This window comes from Pyricularia pennisetigena, assembly GCF_004337985.1.
Source record: "Pyricularia pennisetigena strain Br36 chromosome 7 map unlocalized Pyricularia_pennisetigena_Br36_Scf_8, whole genome shotgun sequence".
Lineage (NCBI taxonomy): Eukaryota > Fungi > Ascomycota > Sordariomycetes > Magnaporthales > Pyriculariaceae > Pyricularia > Pyricularia pennisetigena.
In genome coordinates, this window is record NW_021940920.1 from 1,368,327 (window position 1) to 1,384,899 (window position 16,573).

At 50.3% G+C, this 16,573-nt stretch overlaps 5 protein-coding genes across 5 annotated transcripts; 4 read left to right on the top strand and 1 right to left on the bottom strand.

Annotated features, from left to right (window-relative positions):
• Positions 1-1,574: 1,574 nt before the first annotated feature.
• On the top strand, positions 1,575-1,700 carry PpBr36_09520 (uncharacterized protein; the record flags this gene model as incomplete). The annotated part of the gene is made up of 1 exon (XM_029896641.1): positions 1,575-1,700. One exon carries the CDS (start codon positions 1,575-1,577, stop codon positions 1,698-1,700), a length of 126 nt encoding a protein of 41 aa, XP_029744677.1.
• Positions 1,701-3,265: 1,565 nt separating this feature from the next.
• PpBr36_09521 (uncharacterized protein) lies at positions 3,266-3,876 on the top strand (the record flags this gene model as incomplete). Its single annotated transcript, XM_029896642.1, has 3 exons — positions 3,266-3,345; positions 3,513-3,650; positions 3,777-3,876. The coding sequence occupies 3 exons, from the start codon at positions 3,266-3,268 to the stop codon at positions 3,874-3,876; spliced, it is 318 nt and encodes a 105-aa protein (XP_029744678.1).
• A 1,352-nt stretch (positions 3,877-5,228) lies between these two features.
• On the top strand, positions 5,229-9,489 carry PpBr36_09522 (uncharacterized protein; the record flags this gene model as incomplete). The annotated part of the gene is made up of 4 exons (XM_029896643.1): positions 5,229-6,291; positions 6,356-6,427; positions 6,495-6,713; positions 6,818-9,489. 4 exons carry the CDS (start codon positions 5,229-5,231, stop codon positions 9,487-9,489), a joined length of 4,026 nt encoding a protein of 1,341 aa, XP_029744675.1.
• A 2,020-nt stretch (positions 9,490-11,509) lies between these two features.
• Positions 11,510-12,456, bottom strand: PpBr36_09523 (uncharacterized protein; the record flags this gene model as incomplete). The annotated part of the gene is made up of 2 exons (XM_029896644.1): positions 11,510-11,625; positions 12,156-12,456. The coding sequence occupies 2 exons, from the start codon at positions 12,454-12,456 to the stop codon at positions 11,510-11,512; spliced, it is 417 nt and encodes a 138-aa protein (XP_029744676.1).
• Positions 12,457-15,704: 3,248 nt separating this feature from the next.
• Positions 15,705-15,989, top strand: PpBr36_09524 (uncharacterized protein; the record flags this gene model as incomplete). Its single annotated transcript, XM_029896645.1, has 1 exon — positions 15,705-15,989. The coding sequence occupies one exon, from the start codon at positions 15,705-15,707 to the stop codon at positions 15,987-15,989; it is 285 nt and encodes a 94-aa protein (XP_029744843.1).
• Positions 15,990-16,573: the final 584 nt, after the last annotated feature.

Here is a 16,573-nt window from a genome sequence, read left to right on the forward strand (position 1 = left end):
AGGGCTCATAAGAACAAAAAAGCCTCACAGGGTCTTGGCAAGCCGGGGTACTGAATGCCGAGAGACATTTCGCTGCAACGGCGCGATCCCCGTAATTTGGACCAGAGCCAACCACATCGTAAAGCAGCTTCATGGCTTTTCTTGAGAAGGAATTGGTCTCGGGGGCGTCATCGAAGAGGCTTGTCGTGCAACCTGAGCGAAGCAAACCTCCACCAGGTTTGAGGGGGTACTGGTCCCCGAAAAAAAATAGCTGACACGCATGAAAGTAGACACATCAATGTCTTGACCCTGCCACTTCCAATACGGGATGCGGAAGAGAGCAGCTAAACAAACACCGTAAACAGGCTGATCTTGGTCCCGACGATAAACATGTGCTGTGGACAAAGATGCCCAGCCGTCCTTCTGTCACATCTTAACCCCGGGGAAAAAGGACTTTGCACTTGCTTCACGACTGATAATTATTGTGTCGCCCATTCCAGTCTCTGAGGGCATGGGAAACGACGTCAAGGATGCCCTGGTCAAGGGTTCTAGCGCTGTCACTGTTGGAGACTTTGCAAACAGTGTGACGAACTTGTCTGAGCTTGTCCAAAGACCTCGCTGATAGGTCGATCTGGGAGGAATTCATGAAGATCTCGTCCGAACTCGGGCCGCAAAAAAGTTTTCTTTTGGTCATGAAAATGGCCATGGCAGTAAACCCCCAAATAAAAGCCGAGCCGCGATGTGGTTCTGGGCTTTGTGGCTGTTTGATGGGCTTGCTCTGCTGACTTTCTAACCAAAACCAAAGAGGGCAAGTCGCGGGGAGGAGCAATAAAGTAGCAAAAGAGGTGTCTTCTCGATTCCACTAGGATAAATGAAAAAAGTGTAACCAGTCTGACAATGGGGGAAAAAGAAGCCTAAGTTGACCAAAGTACTACTTCTTGGCAATGCACAAAGGACCCAAGGAGCAGGGATCCTTGGGTAGAAACGTGGGATAACAATCCCTACTCCGTACAAGCCAATCCTCATTCTCACCGGGGCTAGCTGAAAGCGGCGTCAGAGTGAGTACATAGTGTTGGTGTGATGCTTGGTGTGATGATGGGCTGAGCAAGCACCCAATACGAACCCCAATCGGCTTTTTGGTCGCCTTGCCTTGCCTGCTGGTCTCGATGCCGAATTGGAAGGGGTATGTCTATGTCATAGATGGGTTACACTACCCGGGTACCTGCTACTGATCCAGAACTACTGTACAGTAGACAAGGCCTGAGCAAGAGAGATGGCTAAGTGATTTCCCTTTGCTTGCTTTGTATTACTTTGTATAATAAATGACTTCATGGATCATAAATGAAAGAGGTGAGAAATAAGCTGTCAAGCTGTCAAGTCGCTTTGATCGAAAGGAATTTCGCCTCTGATCAAGTAGGAGACAAGGTTGGGCATAAGATGCTTTTGACAGGTACCAGCCCCTCTGATAGGCGTTTTTTTTTTTTTTTTTTTTTTTTTAAACTTGATTAGTCTTGTCTGCCAGGTCCGCCTGGTCTGCTTGTCGGCTCGCCTTACTAACTGCCCGGTCCAAGGAGCGAGTCAGGAGGGGGAGCTTGATGGCCAGCTCGATGTCAGCCTTACGCTGGCTGCGGAGGGGAAGCGTGGGGTCTGCGGCGCAGAGCGGTCATAATATTTGCTCGCCGTTTTGGGTATTGACGACGCCTGATCGGTGGCGTTGGTGAGCATTAAACGTCAGCACAGAACAAATATAAGCCGATAAGTTATGCAGGCATGTAATGGCAGCTGAAGAGCATCTGTAGTTTTTGTATGCGGTAGGGTGACTGCTGCCTTCCCATCGCTGTAATGCTGAGTCGCGCGGATAAAATAAAGAATAAATAAATGACTGGGAAAATTTTCAAACAAGGATTAAAAAAAAAAAAAAAAAAAAAAAAAAAAGTGGCTCGGGTTTTCTTTGTAGCTGTTCGGTTGTTGTTTAACTACGTAGTAGAACAAAATGTACAGTGCAGTATCAACGAGCGGCTTGGCTGGTGTCAAGTTGGTAATCGGGACGGAAGCTTCGTTCAGATGAGGGGACAAACGCACTTTGGCACTTGGTCTGATTGATTCCCGGAGGCGCTTTTTTGCTTTGCCTCCCCCTGTTCGCCCTTCTCGGGCAGGGAAAAACGGAAGGTCGAGCTGAAGTTGAGACACTCTGACGAACTTGCTTTCCCTCCCTTCTTCTTTCCCATGTACCTCAAGTCCTTAACCTACCGCGGCTTCAAGCGGACCCCGGCACTGTCTAAAAATCGTGGGGTACTGTGTCACTGGTGGGGTTGTCGAGCTTGCCCCGCCCACCCTATCTAATTCACTGCAGTGGCATTCTCGGCGGGATGATTTCATCTCTCCTCGCCCAGTGGAGGTTTTAGGGGGTACGCGACGCCCAACAAACACGCGAATTTTGGGATTTGGCGCCATGGCCCTGCCTAGGAATTAAAAATAGTATCGCGACGAAGCTCGGTTTGAGTTTGATAATAGTAGAGCATATACATAGTAGACGTTTTCCACTGGATCCATAGAAACGGACGTGCAGCACCTGGTCACTCGTGAGGGTCAATCAATGCCTTGCACTCCCAGATTAACCGGGGCGTCATTTGCATTGTTGACCTTTACGAATTTTTCTAAACTGGGTACCTATTCTGAGTGATGTAAGGTCATTATTAAGTCCGCGGTAGTATGAACACACGAACTAAGATTTTTGGCCTGTTCTTCCATTTGGCCACGGCCGGCTCGGTCGGGTCTATATTATGAGGCGGACTAGGTAACCTTACCGAAAGAGAAAAAGAAAAACACCAACAAAGGCCGAGCTCAACCTGCAGAAAGAAGCCTACTCTGTGCGGATTGGAATTGACTGCCAGAAAAGGTAGTAGGCACTGTACAAAAAAAGAGAAACGAGAGACACTGTGCTAAAAGGGACACGCAATGTCAAGACAACTGCGATACAATTAATTAATGACGGATGGATGCAACTTCCCACCATGACGGGCCTTTGCGGCCTCCGCAGTGATTTCCCTGGTAAATTATCCTGGCGACTGAGAGCTCGGCTAGTGTTTTGTATCGACTCCATCACAATATCGTTACCGCGACTAGCATTGTAGTTTTAGACTCCCTCATTGGCGCGTGTTGTCTACACAATCTGCTGTCCTCCCATGCTGCTGGAAGGAGGTTTTTCTAGCACCGAAAAGAATGTCATGTAATGTTGTTTGTGTCTAGAACAAGTCTAGGCTTATTCGCGTTTTCCGACACAGAAATGCGTGTGCGACATCTGCAACAAACTCGAGCATCAAGCAAAATCCATGCCGAATCAAACGCAACGCAAGGCAATGCAATGTAAGACATGGTCATCATCAACTCGTGGTGTGCCGCACGGCAGCATATTTCTTTAACCCCCCACAAGTTGGAAAAAAGACATTTCTTTCCAGAACGTAGCACTCAGGGACCCTTTTCCCCATAGAAGCCTGAATGCTGGTTCAATAATCCGCCTTCATAATACACAGAGGGTGGGCTAGTGCCGTTTTCAGGGGATCGGATACAGCGCCCGTACAGGCCTGCCGGCCGGGGTCATTTGGAAGCGAAAGTACCGCGAGCAGAAGGGAAACGGTTGTTCGTCGAGGCTCCAAGTATTGTCTAGTTCCGTCGGCTTGGCGGGCTGGACGGGACAAAAGGCCGCTTGTCAAGCAGATGCCACGATGTCTTCCTAATCAGCCCTGCCCGCTGCGTTGTGCACCGCTAGTCTCTAGTCTAGGCTGAACGCCAACTAGCTACCTGGACAAATACCCGACCAGTGATCTCAAAAGGCGTCTTTTTCTGGCTGTTGCGCTCATGGGTCTGAACCATTTCTGGCACAGCTTCAAAATGTGAGAAAGAGTTAAAGTGGGTAAGGTACCTAGCAGANGGGGGGGGGACGGGATACAGTGCGCCAAAACAAGCTGCAAGGGGATGATGGTACGTACTCTTTAGGCTGTGAAAAATAACTGGGCCATTGGAGAATGCAGGATCGTTCACAGAAGCGTCGTGCATGAGATCGTTGCATACTTAACTAGGTAGGTAAGCAGGTTAGGTAGGTGCTTTAATTACCCAAGGTCTTAAAACTTTCCAGGCCAAGATACCTTTTCAGAAACCAACCGATATATTATCCAGGAGTGAGGCGAATAGGAAAATAGATTAATCAAATAGGTGGCGCAAATTGAGCAGGCTGGAGGGGGGAAAACACTCATCTCTAGCCCACAAACATTGCAGACTTGGTGGTGGCTCGTGACAGGATATGGAGGCACAGTGCCGGGCCGAACCCAGGTCTACTCCTATAGGGGGCGACCCTTGTCCCCACCCTCCTGAATGCTCCGTACCTGGCCTCCCTGCCACCACCAACTCTGCAGTGCCCAGTGCATTTTCCTACTCAATCCAGTCTGGGTCCAACGCACGCACGACTGAGGGCCGAACATCGCCCGCCATACTGTAGGCAGCCCACAAGTCTCAATCGCCAGCAACCGCCTTGCCTGCCCACTACTCGTGCACACACTACTTCGGTTGGAGCGGCCAAAGGTCTTGACTGCAACGTCTGGCAACTGCAGCCGCAATCACCATCGCCCGTCGACTTGTGGGTGAAATCGACCACCGTCGCCAACCAACATCTGCGAGATTTGTCGTCGTCTTCTTTTTAGATTATAGTCGACTGGTTTCCTTCGCCGGCATTTTTCCTCGAGTTCGCTACAAGTTCATCATCGGCGGCACACGGGCTACTCCTCCCTCATTTGCCATCATTACCAGCCGGCGGGCGTCTTCATTTTCCCTCCCTCGCTCGCTCGCTCGCTTGCTCACGACGCATTCGATTCATTTACTTGTCCTTGTACTTTTGTTACCATACACAAGAGCATTTTTGTCAGCAAGCAACCGTCACATTTGAGGCCTGGGATCGAACTGCCAATTCTACGCTGCTCCCGAAACGCATGATCCCATACTTTGTTCACGACTGCCGCCGCCTCCTTTGCCAGACGCACATGAGATCGCAGCCCTCTTGAGACCGACCGTGACGCACCTACCCTCCGGCTGACCAAAAGCATCATTTCGCTCTCGAAGCAAGGACTCGCTTTTCGTCAACGAAGCCGAATCAAGCTTGACCTATATCGAAAGCTTCTACTTTGGTTGCTGTTCGGATCGATTGATCAACCTGTAGAACCTTGGTCCGACGACGTTTCCGTCTCAGTCCGTCTTAAATGGACGGTCGATCGTCTACGACAGCAGAACCCAAGCATAACTACGCTACCATTCCCTGGCCGAACCTGACAACCAGTCTTCCTGTTCAGCATCCGACAAGTGACGTCGCAAGCCCTATCCTGCAGACCCCCATCGAACTTTTGCTCTTATCGCAGCATTCGGTCTACCACCAAAGTCAACTGTTGAGCTACAACCGACTGTTTGCCCCCGGGCGCGCAGGAGGAGGCGGTGGTGGACTGCAGGGTTCTCCTACCGCGCCCGCAAAGTCCAGGTCGAGATCGTCCAGCAAGGTCTCTAACAAGGACTCGTCGTCATCAAAGTCGAACGGCAACCAGAACTGCCATGGGAATAAACAGTCAAGGAACACTGACAAGGCCGATCGTGCGCTTATAGCTGTGAAAGAATCAGCTTCGCCCAAGATGCCTCCGAAGGAGAAGGACGGCTCCAAAACCCCTAATGTCTCTTCCTCTTCCCATGCCACTTCCGCAGCGTCATCAAACGCGCCTTCCTCAGCTCCCCAACCAACAGCAACAACATCAACAAATAATCCTCCACCCAAACAAGCCCCAGCGGCTCGACTGCCAGCAGTCCAGGCGAGCTCCGTGCCGTCAACGCCCCATCAGCATGCTAGAAACTATTCATTCGAGGACCGCGAGCAGTCGCCAAATGCCATCCAAAACCACTCGCCACGCTCTACGTACTCCGAATCCAACGTCGTCCCGACTTTCAGGCAGCTGCCGCCACGGCTAGGTGGCTGTGCCTTTGAGACTGCCATGATTCGGGGTAGGAGACGAATTCCATATAGCCTGGGCGATCGCCGTCTCGAAAAGGTTGAGCCAAGCAAGATCAAGAGCAGCCTCTCGGAGGACGAGGAGAGGAGACTGACCACCGACATGCGGGAGCTGTTTGATCGGTTAAAACCTACCGAGAAGGTCAAGGCGAACCGCGACAAACTCATCAAGAAGCTGGAAAAGATGTTCAACGAGCAATGGCCGGGCCACAGTATAAAGGTGCATCTATTCGGATCATCGGGCAACAAGTTGTGCTCTGATGATTCCGATGGTAAGTTTCTGATCCGGTACCTCCTTGGCAGAATCCAAATGAATTGCTAACAAGGCTGTTATAGTGGACATCTGCATCACGACTGACTGGAAGGAATTGGAGAACGTCTGCATGATTGCCCAGTTGCTCCAAAAGCGTAGGCACCACCCTCAACTAGAGCCCAAGTCATGTCGGCGTCAGCTAACCCGTATCATCTCGAACAGGCGGTATGGAAAAGGTGGTATGCGTCTCTTCAGCCAAAGTCCCCATCGTGAAGATATGGGATCCCGAGCTCGGCCTTGCGTGTGATATGAATGTCAACAATACGCTGGCATTGGAGAACACGCGCATGGTGTTGACGTATGTCGAGATCGACGAGCGCGTCCGGACGTTGGCGATGGTTGTCAAGCACTGGACACGGAGAAGAACAATAAACGATGCAGGTGAGTAAAAGATGCGGATAGATTGCACCCGGCCTCTTTTTCTATTCTCCTATGATAAGGAGATGATCCATCTAACTGACTTTTTTTTTTGCCCCTTCGATTAGCATTCGGTGGTACGCTCAGCTCCTACACCTGGATTTGCATGATTATCGCCTTTCTGCAACTTCGAGATCCGCCAATATTACCTGCCCTCCACCAAAATCCGCACAAGAAGCAGCCGTCCAAAGACGGCCAACCGAGCGAATTCGCCGATGACTTGACCAAGTTGCGAGGGTACGGAGCCAAGAACAAGGAGACTCTGGGCGAACTGCTTTTTCACTTCTTTAGGTTCTACGCGCACGAGTTCGACTTCGACAAGTCGGTAATATCCGTTCGGCTGGGCAAGCTCATCTCCAAGGACGAGAAAGGCTGGACCTATACGCTGAACAACATGCTCTGTGTCGAGGAGCCGTTCAACACAATACGGAATCTGGGCAACACAGCAGACGACACGTCCTTCAGGGGTCTCCATCTTGAACTTCGACGTGCGTTTGACTTGATTGCTGAGGCAAAGCTGGATGAGTGCTGCGAGCAGTTCGTGTTCCCTAAAGAGGAGGAGCGCGTATGGCAGAAGCCAGCCGCAGCTCCGCGTCCAGTCTTGGTCAGGAGCTCGTCTCAGCAACATTCAAACAGGGGAGGAAGAGGAAATTATCGAGGCAGTCGCAACCACCGAGGTAACAACCGGAGGGCATCGTCGAGCATTGCCTACGAGAACAATCCAACCATGCCTCAGGCTCAGGGCCAAGCGACCTTCCAGCCTACTTTGATGCAGGATGGCCAGTGGTATGCGACCATGGGCCAGGCCCAATACCAATATGTGACGAGCGATGGCTTCGTCAACCCCATTTACGGAACGACGGCGATTCCAATAGACCAGAACACTTTCCGATTGCAGCAGTTGTACTCACAACATTGGGTCGCCGCACAGCAGCAGGCCATGAACATGGCCAACATGCAGCAACGTATGAGCAGCTCAAGCAACCAGCCGACCGATAGATCTCGGGCTGGCTCTTTCGACCAGCCTCCGCTCTCTGCGCCGCTTCGCCCTGAGCTGAATTACGTGTGGCCACAATACGCAATGTCTGGGCAGTTTTACCAGTCTCCAGTCAGCGCATATCCGTCTTCACCTGCCACTGCGGCTACTCCTGCGACGACCGGAGGTTCCGAGTTCCGGAGGAGTTTACACAGGAACACGGTTACGGGCGAGTCTGGTGGGGCCTCGAGCAGCTCGACGCTTAGATCGCAGTCCCAGCCAGCTTCTCGAAGCTCGATGCCAATAAATGGTCACGGTGGCACCGGCGGACAGCCTCAGAGTCAGATAGCTCAGGCAGCTGGGTCCGCGGCGACTGCAGCCAACGGCATACAAGTATATGCGAATGGATTGACGTCCTTGCAAACAACTCATGCCAACGGTCAACACCTCAACTTTGTTCAGAACGAAGAGGTGATTGACACCGACATTGAAGGCAAGTCATCTTCTGGCTCGCCACCGCCTATTGTGGAAGACAGCCATACGGGCTATGTCGGCTATTACCTGAATGACGGCTCGAATCCGATCAAGAAGCCTATGCCAAGTGGCCTACAGAGCAGCATTCCCAACGGGGCGCCTTCGTTTGGTGACATGTCACAGAGCACGTTTGCCCGGCGGCGTCTTTCGGCGGACCACCAATCGCCACAGTCAATTCTCGACCGCAGAATGAAGCGAACCTCGCGCTCCCCCTCGCCACTTGGCCACGCTAGGGCGTTTTCAGTGGGTACGGCAGCGCCCGCTTCAGCAGGGACAACGTCGACCTTTCAAAATGGCAACACAAGCAAGCTGTCGATCGAGGCCAAGCCAGTAGTTGTGAATGGTTCCGCATCCCATTCGACGTTGTCTTCTGTGTCAAGTCGGCAGCCTTCGGCTACTGAGAGCATCACATCCGAGACACCGAGCTTCGAGACCCCGAATTATGTTTCACAAACAAGTATCGGCTCTAATGGATACATGTCCGACAAAGTGCTTTCAAACAGCTCAGCATCTAGCCAGGCATCTGCAGCACCCAGCGATAGGCCACTGGTTGTAAACGGCTCCAGCACGCCCTCGTCTTCAGTGGCGCCCCCAGTCCTGATCCCTGACTCCAAGTCGTTTAATCAGCGCATGGCAGCTATGGGGACATTTTCACAATCTCCGACAGCTTATCATAGGATAATTCCGAACCCGGCGGTCGCGGCGCAATTCTCTCAGCTGTCACCTGCGGGTAGGTTTCACAACGTGCACCGGGCGCAACAAAACGGCGTCATTGCGCCTCTAGACCTGGCAATGCCGGAACATTCTATGCCCATGCCCGACTTTACGCATCTCTCGCCTGTTTATGAGACGCGGACGCCGTCGCCAACGGTTACTCGCAAGTTTGACGGCCCTGCGCCCTCGCAAGGTTTAATGGCAAGTGTCGTGCAGAACAATGCAAGGAACACACAGCAAGCGGAAGGGTTGAAACCCAAGCAAAGATCGAGCGCCAACGTGAAACACGAAAACGCCAAGCCCAATGGGCATACAAACGGTCACGGGCCTGCCTCACCTACAAGGGATCGCGTTGTGCCTCGGGTAGAGACGGCCATTTCCCCAACCAGCGTACAAGCGAGTGATTGGCAGAAGACTAAGAGTCGAAAGAAGCCGAGCATCGTCAATAGCACACAGCACACCGGATCGGGTGCAGAGCAGCCACCAAAGAACGACGCAGACCGGAAGGGGGGTTGAGCACTCTTCTGAAATGGCGTGTCTCTCCTGGCAAGGGACAGCGATTTGCTCGTCGGCGTGACTGATAGTCAAGCACGACGTACGCTGGGCGTGACTGGGTTCTCTGAGTGTAACCTGGAGCTGAGAAGGTTCCATGAAGATGCACATACTGGCGTTGAGCTACGTTACCCGGATGCTGGCCATGTGGGCCAGGACAGACTTATTGGATAGCATGGTCGAACCTGATGCTCGCTGCGGCGTCATGGGTGGGATCTGATTTTGTTGGACACGCCGATCTGCATTGTTCAGGATTTTGCTTGACGCAGAGGGGCTGCGCGCTGCGACGACGAGAAGCGACGGCTCATGTTAGACCCGGGACGTGATTCGTGCGTTTAGCTTGGTCTCGTCGATTCAGCTGGAGGGTTTATCGAATGCCTGTGACGACGAGACGTATGTGATGGACTACTAGACTTCGGGGACGCTGCTGTGTGAATACGCCATCTGCATTTGAAGGAACACGCCACAGGGGGATTCTGGTGCTGACTGACATGGATATGAGATCGAGGGTGAAGGATGGACCCTCGCCGGGTTGATTGCATTTGTTTTAACAAGCCCAGAAAGCGCGAGCATTGAAAGCAGAAAGCAGGCGCCAAAAGGAAAGCAAAGCTGTTTCTCCTTGTTTTCCCCAACTCTCTTATGTTTTCTCTCCTGCCTGATATACATTCCTCGGAATCGTTTCCTCCTACTTATTTTCATGTCTCTGCCTATGGACCATGTGTATGTGTGTCGGGTGTTCCCTACTAGTTTCATTTGCCCGCGAGTCGCCCTTATAACTATTGGACTACTGATACTACCTATTGTTGTTTTGTCTTTTTTTTTCTCTCTTTTTTTCCTTGTCTTGATATAGAAAGCATCATCAGCACATCGTTTTCATGAATGAGAAGAAAGACAAATGGGTCTAAATGAATGGAAGAAGAAGTCCATGGGTATGGTGGTGTTTTTTTTCCTTGTCTTCTACTTGGGTTGTTGGGGTAAAATGATTTTTGTTTCTTTTATATCCACCTCGGAGGGTTTTAACAACTCGAAGCGAATAACCAAAGAAAAAAACACAAACATATAGAAAGAAATCGTTCCACGGAAGCCTTGATTGTCACTAGCTTTGCAACTAGGTCTCTGTTTAGCCTTTTATGTGTCGTGTCCTAGCATTTTGATATTTTTGTTCGGGTTGTAATTTTTTTGGTCTGCTTTTTTTCCCCTTTATTTGTTTCAATCGATGAGTGAAGACGATTCTTGTTTTCGTTGTGCAGAGCACATATAACGAGCTTGCCTGACCATGAATGCGATTTGAAGATGAATTCGGCTATCTTCAACCGCCTACCTACTACTAATGCTATCTTTGTTTGCCCCAGACCCCTTCCTATCTACCCCCTTTTCCCCGGATGACATGTATCCTCAACTCACGGAATAGCCTGCCTCTTTAAGAATGGGATGTTTCTGTTACTCATGGCAACCGAGAACTCACTACATGACGAGGATCGGGAGGTTACTGTTTTGCTTAGGGTACAGGACTGTTGAAGCTTTGTCCTGGTTTAGGCTTTTAACAAGAAAATCACCACGAAAAAATGGGAGTGAGTGTATCCATACATACTCGGGGCTGGTACTTGTTCAGGTATGTACCAGCTTACTAGGAAAGATCCCGAGGGGTTCTTAATCTATTTATTTAGTATTGTTTTCAATGCTTTGACAGACTATCTTGTACTCCATAGCCTTCGTTTCTTTCGCAAGGAAGCTCTTTTATTGCGTGGTGAAGTTTGCTGGTTTCATTTTTGTATAACAAGTGGTTAAGCACGCTGACTTGATACGATGTCTTCTATCAGCCCTCGTGGGCTAATTTTTGGTACAAAGGGGCATTCGTACATGGGTTGCGAGTGTAGATGGAGAAGACAGGTTCTGCTGTGGGCTAAATGTCATCCAAGCCCAGGTTCTTTGCCTATTTATCTACCCGTTTGGCCAAGGACAATTGTTCCACAAGAAACGACATCTATTCCTCAGCCATCCCTAACAGAAATTGCTGCATCCATCGACCGTAGTCACCAGCCCTGTCTCGGTTATCAGCCAGCATCGGCAGTGCGGGAAGTAATTCGGGCTCATAGGGCCCTGATGAAGCTTTGATCTCTTGTAGAACAGACCATTGCTTCACCACCGAGCCACGAGAACCCCTTGAAGCATAACATTTGAACATAGATTTGTTCGCGTTGTAGCGTGTGTGTCTTGGCCATTCAAGCAGGGGCATTGTTGAAAAGATTTGAAGCTCTACTTTTCATTCAAGAAGGTGCTGCATCAATTCACATGTATTCAGATACGGGAAATGCTAACGCTGCTTTGATTCTCTCACTGCGCTTTAGGACGTACGTAAGCAACTATGCCACGTCATCGGTTCACAGGTTTCCCCAGCAAAGAAAAAGAACTTGAGATGATCCATGGGGTTAAAGCAAAGAAAAAAGCAAAAAAAAAAGGAATAGAAAAGGACATCAGACGGGCCGCAACGCAACACTTTGATGCAGACGAGCACGACACTGCCGAAACCAACCCCCCCCCCCCCCCCCCCCCCCCCCCCCCCCCCCCCCCCCCAGGCCCGGTCACGACGCCACGTCCTCCCAGGGCCTAGACTTCGACGAGCCGCAAACCAGCCAGGACCCACAGCAGAACCTCAAAGGCGACGCAGACGGCGATGTTGAGGACGAGCGCGTCTCGGCAGACGTGCGCCGTCGGCCTCAGGTACCCGCTCAGCACCGCGCGGAGGGCGGACGCCATGGCGGCGTCGGGCGGCTGCGTCTGCGCGGCGAGCAGCGTCGCGAGATATGCCAGTACCGCGATCCCGTAGCCGGTGAGGCTCGATTCGGCGTGCTGGCGGAGGTTGGCGCGCAAGTCATGGGCCCAGCGGAGGCGGGGGGCTGCGCCGTGCTCGTCTTGTGGTTGTGCTTGCATTTTTGGTGGGGGTTGAGTGAGTAAATAAAAGGGGGCAGAGAGTAGGGAGGGATATGTCAATAGGCTCTGAGTGTGAGGGCAAGGGCGTTGGGGCTAGAATGAAGATTTTGTATTTTTATACAATGCATAACTAAACAGATGGTAGGTAATACTGGGGAAATCCGAATGGACTAGTTTTGTTTTATAGTATGAGAGTTGCTCTGGTTGTGATATATGCGGCCTGGCTTTCCAGTCTGTTCCATGAAGGCATCTTGGTAGAAGCGATTGATGCCATCTCCAATGTCCCGTGCCGCCGCCAACACATACTAAAGGCGACGAGAAAGTTCCGACTGGCTTTGCTGGGCTCAACTAGACAGCTTTGTTTGTTACATCTCCCTACTTGCAAACCCGGTCTTGCTAATAAAAGATGCTGTTAGCTGGGGTTTCAGTACGTGCCCTTTTGGCCGCGACTTGTTCGGTGGGTGACTAGTTGGTGTTTGTCTTGTTGCGTTCAGAGCGCAAACCGGCATACAGGCAGGCATACAAAGAAATGTGCAGCTCCGGCTGCAAGGTCTTGTTTGTTGTTCAAATGAGATCTTTGTTATGTTGAGCTGTCGGTTAGCTGAAATCCTGTCTTGTGCAAACAAAATACGCCACTAGATACTTTGCCGTGGAACCCGGAAGATGGAAAATTGAACATGTCTTCTTGGAGCTGCCTAGCTTGGTAATAGATTATACGAACTGGCACCTATGAAGGAAATCTGAATCTGCCCATTCCTTTCCTTCTCAGCAGCAGCACATTCTTACCACAATCCTACATATGTCTCCGAGCCTATGAGATACAGAGCAACCACAGTGAGCTTTCTGGTCCTCGCTCACCCAGACAGCTCGACAGCTTGCCTAGCCAACATACTACTACTTCACGCCGCCCAACCACCGCAGGTGTGAGTGCTCATCGACCAACATCCATATCTACAAACACTAGACAACTTCCCTCCGACGCATGCAGTCGCCATGTCAGAAACCATGAGTCTAGAATCCTACCTGGCAAAAGGTCTGAGCATATTAGCCGCAGCCGTGGTTATGACTATCCTCACCGTGATCGGTTTCAGGTTGACAACGTGTTGGACCATGGTGAGAAGAAATCGGCTGGCCGGACGGGTCGATGTTTGTATCGAGCTTTTGATCTTGATGACAGGCATTACTGTACTTGTATTCTCTGGCCTGATGGCGTTTTGCCTACTCCTGGTCGTATTTTTCTGGATCGACGCGAGCCTCTGATCTTTTTTGATGGGGCCGCAGGAATACCAGTGGGACGCAGATCGGGTGGACCTGTGCTGGTGTTCATCTGCTTGGAGGCGGATTACCCGACATCCTTGTTTGGTTGCGAGACGAAATGAAGAGGAATCGAAGGTATTCCTCCTTGAACTTGTATCAGAGACAACGGATGAATGAGCTTGCACTCAACATTGTTAACCCTCGTCAGTATCTGTAACTCTACCCATTTGATGTTGCTCAGTTTCTGTGCAAAAAGATTTGCAAAACAAAAGCCCGCAGGGACTCAGCCTTGGCCCTTGAGGACAAGGGATCCATAAGTTATCCTAGACAGAAATCATCGCGCCCGACGAGTCATCATAGTGAACTGTCACCGTAGCCTTGGGGTCATGAGATCACAGGAGAAGTATTTAACATGCTCAAAAGTGTCGACAGGGGGACTCCCTTGGACCTCGCATCATGTCTTCGACAGTCTATCCCATAATGATTTTCGTTGGTTCCCAGGATGGGAAGGACCCGATATGCCGGCACTGGGTTGGCGACTCAGAACCAGGCTTGGGAGGGACCTCACCAAACAAATAATATTCCATGTTCAGTGCATCTTATGAGACAGCGCACAAAAGAAACACAGCTGACGTGACAGGATATAAGCCAAAAAAAAAAAAAAAAATGAAACATAAAACCCGAGCCATATGAATATTTTGCATGATATAACGGCTTTACCAGAGACCAAGCTTGCAAGCAATCCAAAACAGGGAATTACTTTGAAGCAACAACAACGAAAGGCTGTCACCGTAGCAGTGATCTACATGGCACCTGGCGTGAATGACACAAGGCATTGCTCAGCCCGATGTCAATGACGAATGGGGTCTGCAAGTCCAATCGCCGCGTCTTCCCGACTTGTAAAGCATTAAGTTGCGGAGGGCAAGGTTGGACGTTCTCCAAAGAGGTCGGGAAGGGGCTGCTCCGTGTTTCATGCGCTGACGGCTTTTACCCGTGGGGACCTGAAGCGGTGGTTTGTGGGGAAAGATGGGTGAGTGTGATTGAACTATGTTCGAAACCTTTATCGGCCGCGTCGACACTTTGATAGTGATCACCAAGCAATGAAAAATTCTCTTTTTAGACGGAATGGAGGGAGGGTGGAGAGAGAGAGGGAGGTGTTGGGGCCTAGTCTGTGCAAGCTGCGGCGGGTGCATTTCGGAGAATCGAAGGTTCAAAAGACGAGTGTGACCTTTTAGACAGGTTCCAAAGTACACAGTACAGTCAGTGGAATTTTTTTTTTTTTTTTTTTTTTTTTTTTTTTTTTTAAAAAAAAAAAAAAGCCAGACCAGACAGACCCTGAACTGTCAGGGAGCTAGCCTACGTCAAACATATCTTTTTTGAACAGATGAACGAATACGGACTGATGTTCTCCGTACAAAAAAAGTCTGGTATTCGGGAATCTACCCTACTCAAGGCAAACAGGTGGGGTACAACGATGCAGCATTACACATGATGAAATAAAATGATTGCGAAGGTTTGCTTTTCGTCATGCGAGCCGGGTTTGCTAAGGTTCACGGCCAAAGGGCAACATGTGAATGAAAAGAGAGATACAGTAAGGGCATCTAACGTAGAAAAAAAAAAAAGAAAAAAAAAAAAACAAGGGGGAGAAAACAAGCGGCCGTTTTCAGCCCATTTGGGCGGGTTCAGTTTCAGGGCGTACTCAAAAGCCGGTAGCACAGCCGAAGAGACGTTATAGTGCGTTTCGGTCTGTTCTGGCGTCGACGCCTGGTTTCGTTGACCAGAATACTTTGGGGCGAAAAAAAAAAGGACGACCTTCGCAAGACGTCGTTGGAAAGTGCAAACGAGCGCGATAGAATTGGATTGTATGGCATGTTGGCTTTGGTGTTGCTCACCAATTTGCTCACCAGGTGGCCCTGGTAAGGCAGGCTAAAACCAAAAAGCCCCTGAAAAAATTCAATCGAATGCCTGTGATAATCATTTGGTCGAGCCACATGCCGCCGAAATCTGCACCGCTCAAAGGAGAAGGACAAAGACTCCGTGGAAATGCAATACACACGGGGTTTGACGGGGGAAAATATCAGATCGAGCAATCATCTTCCATCCAGCTTGGTCTACCACGTACGAAATCTGCCTTGCAAAAAAGTCCCATCTTGCCAATCTCACTCCCAAATAAGGACGAAAATGGGATGATTGGCCTAATGAACCACTTCACGTCTTGTCGTCGGCTTACGCGTGGCTCGAGAGCTTATGTTTTCCGTGGCCGGTGCGTCAGGTGACCGTCACTTTGTGGCGTTTCTTTCCTGTCTCTTCCTGCCAGCCAACGTAACGATGACAGAAGTGGCTTGTCGCGGTCGGGAGGTGGGTGGTGAGACAGTGCGGCACAAATTAGGGGCCCCTTTCTCATGCGTCAAGCGACTGTTTTGGTTTGCGGGATAAATAAAACAGGCAGTTGATAAGCTGTGGCCTTGTCAAGCTTTTACTGTACTGTACCAGAAAGTGCAGCGAATGGGGCAAATGCACACGACTAATGAATGGATGATGCGCGCAGGGCCTGCGATTTTTTTTTTCACAGACAATCTAGACCTGGACCAAGAGTCCATGATCTTCACTTTTGGGACGGGTTCAGTGGAGATGCAATTATTTGCCGGCGTGTATCTCAGGTACCACATGCCCGGAAAGGCATTCAAGGCATCATTGTACAGCACCGGCAGTAACGGTATCCAGTTTTTTTTTTTTCTTTTTTTCTTCTTCTTTTCCGTCTTCTTGAGGAATCGATCGAAGCGATCAATGCGAAGTAGTCATTTCGCGCCGGGTACCTTGCTCCGCGGTAAGGTTTTTTTTTTTTTTTTTTTTTTTTTGT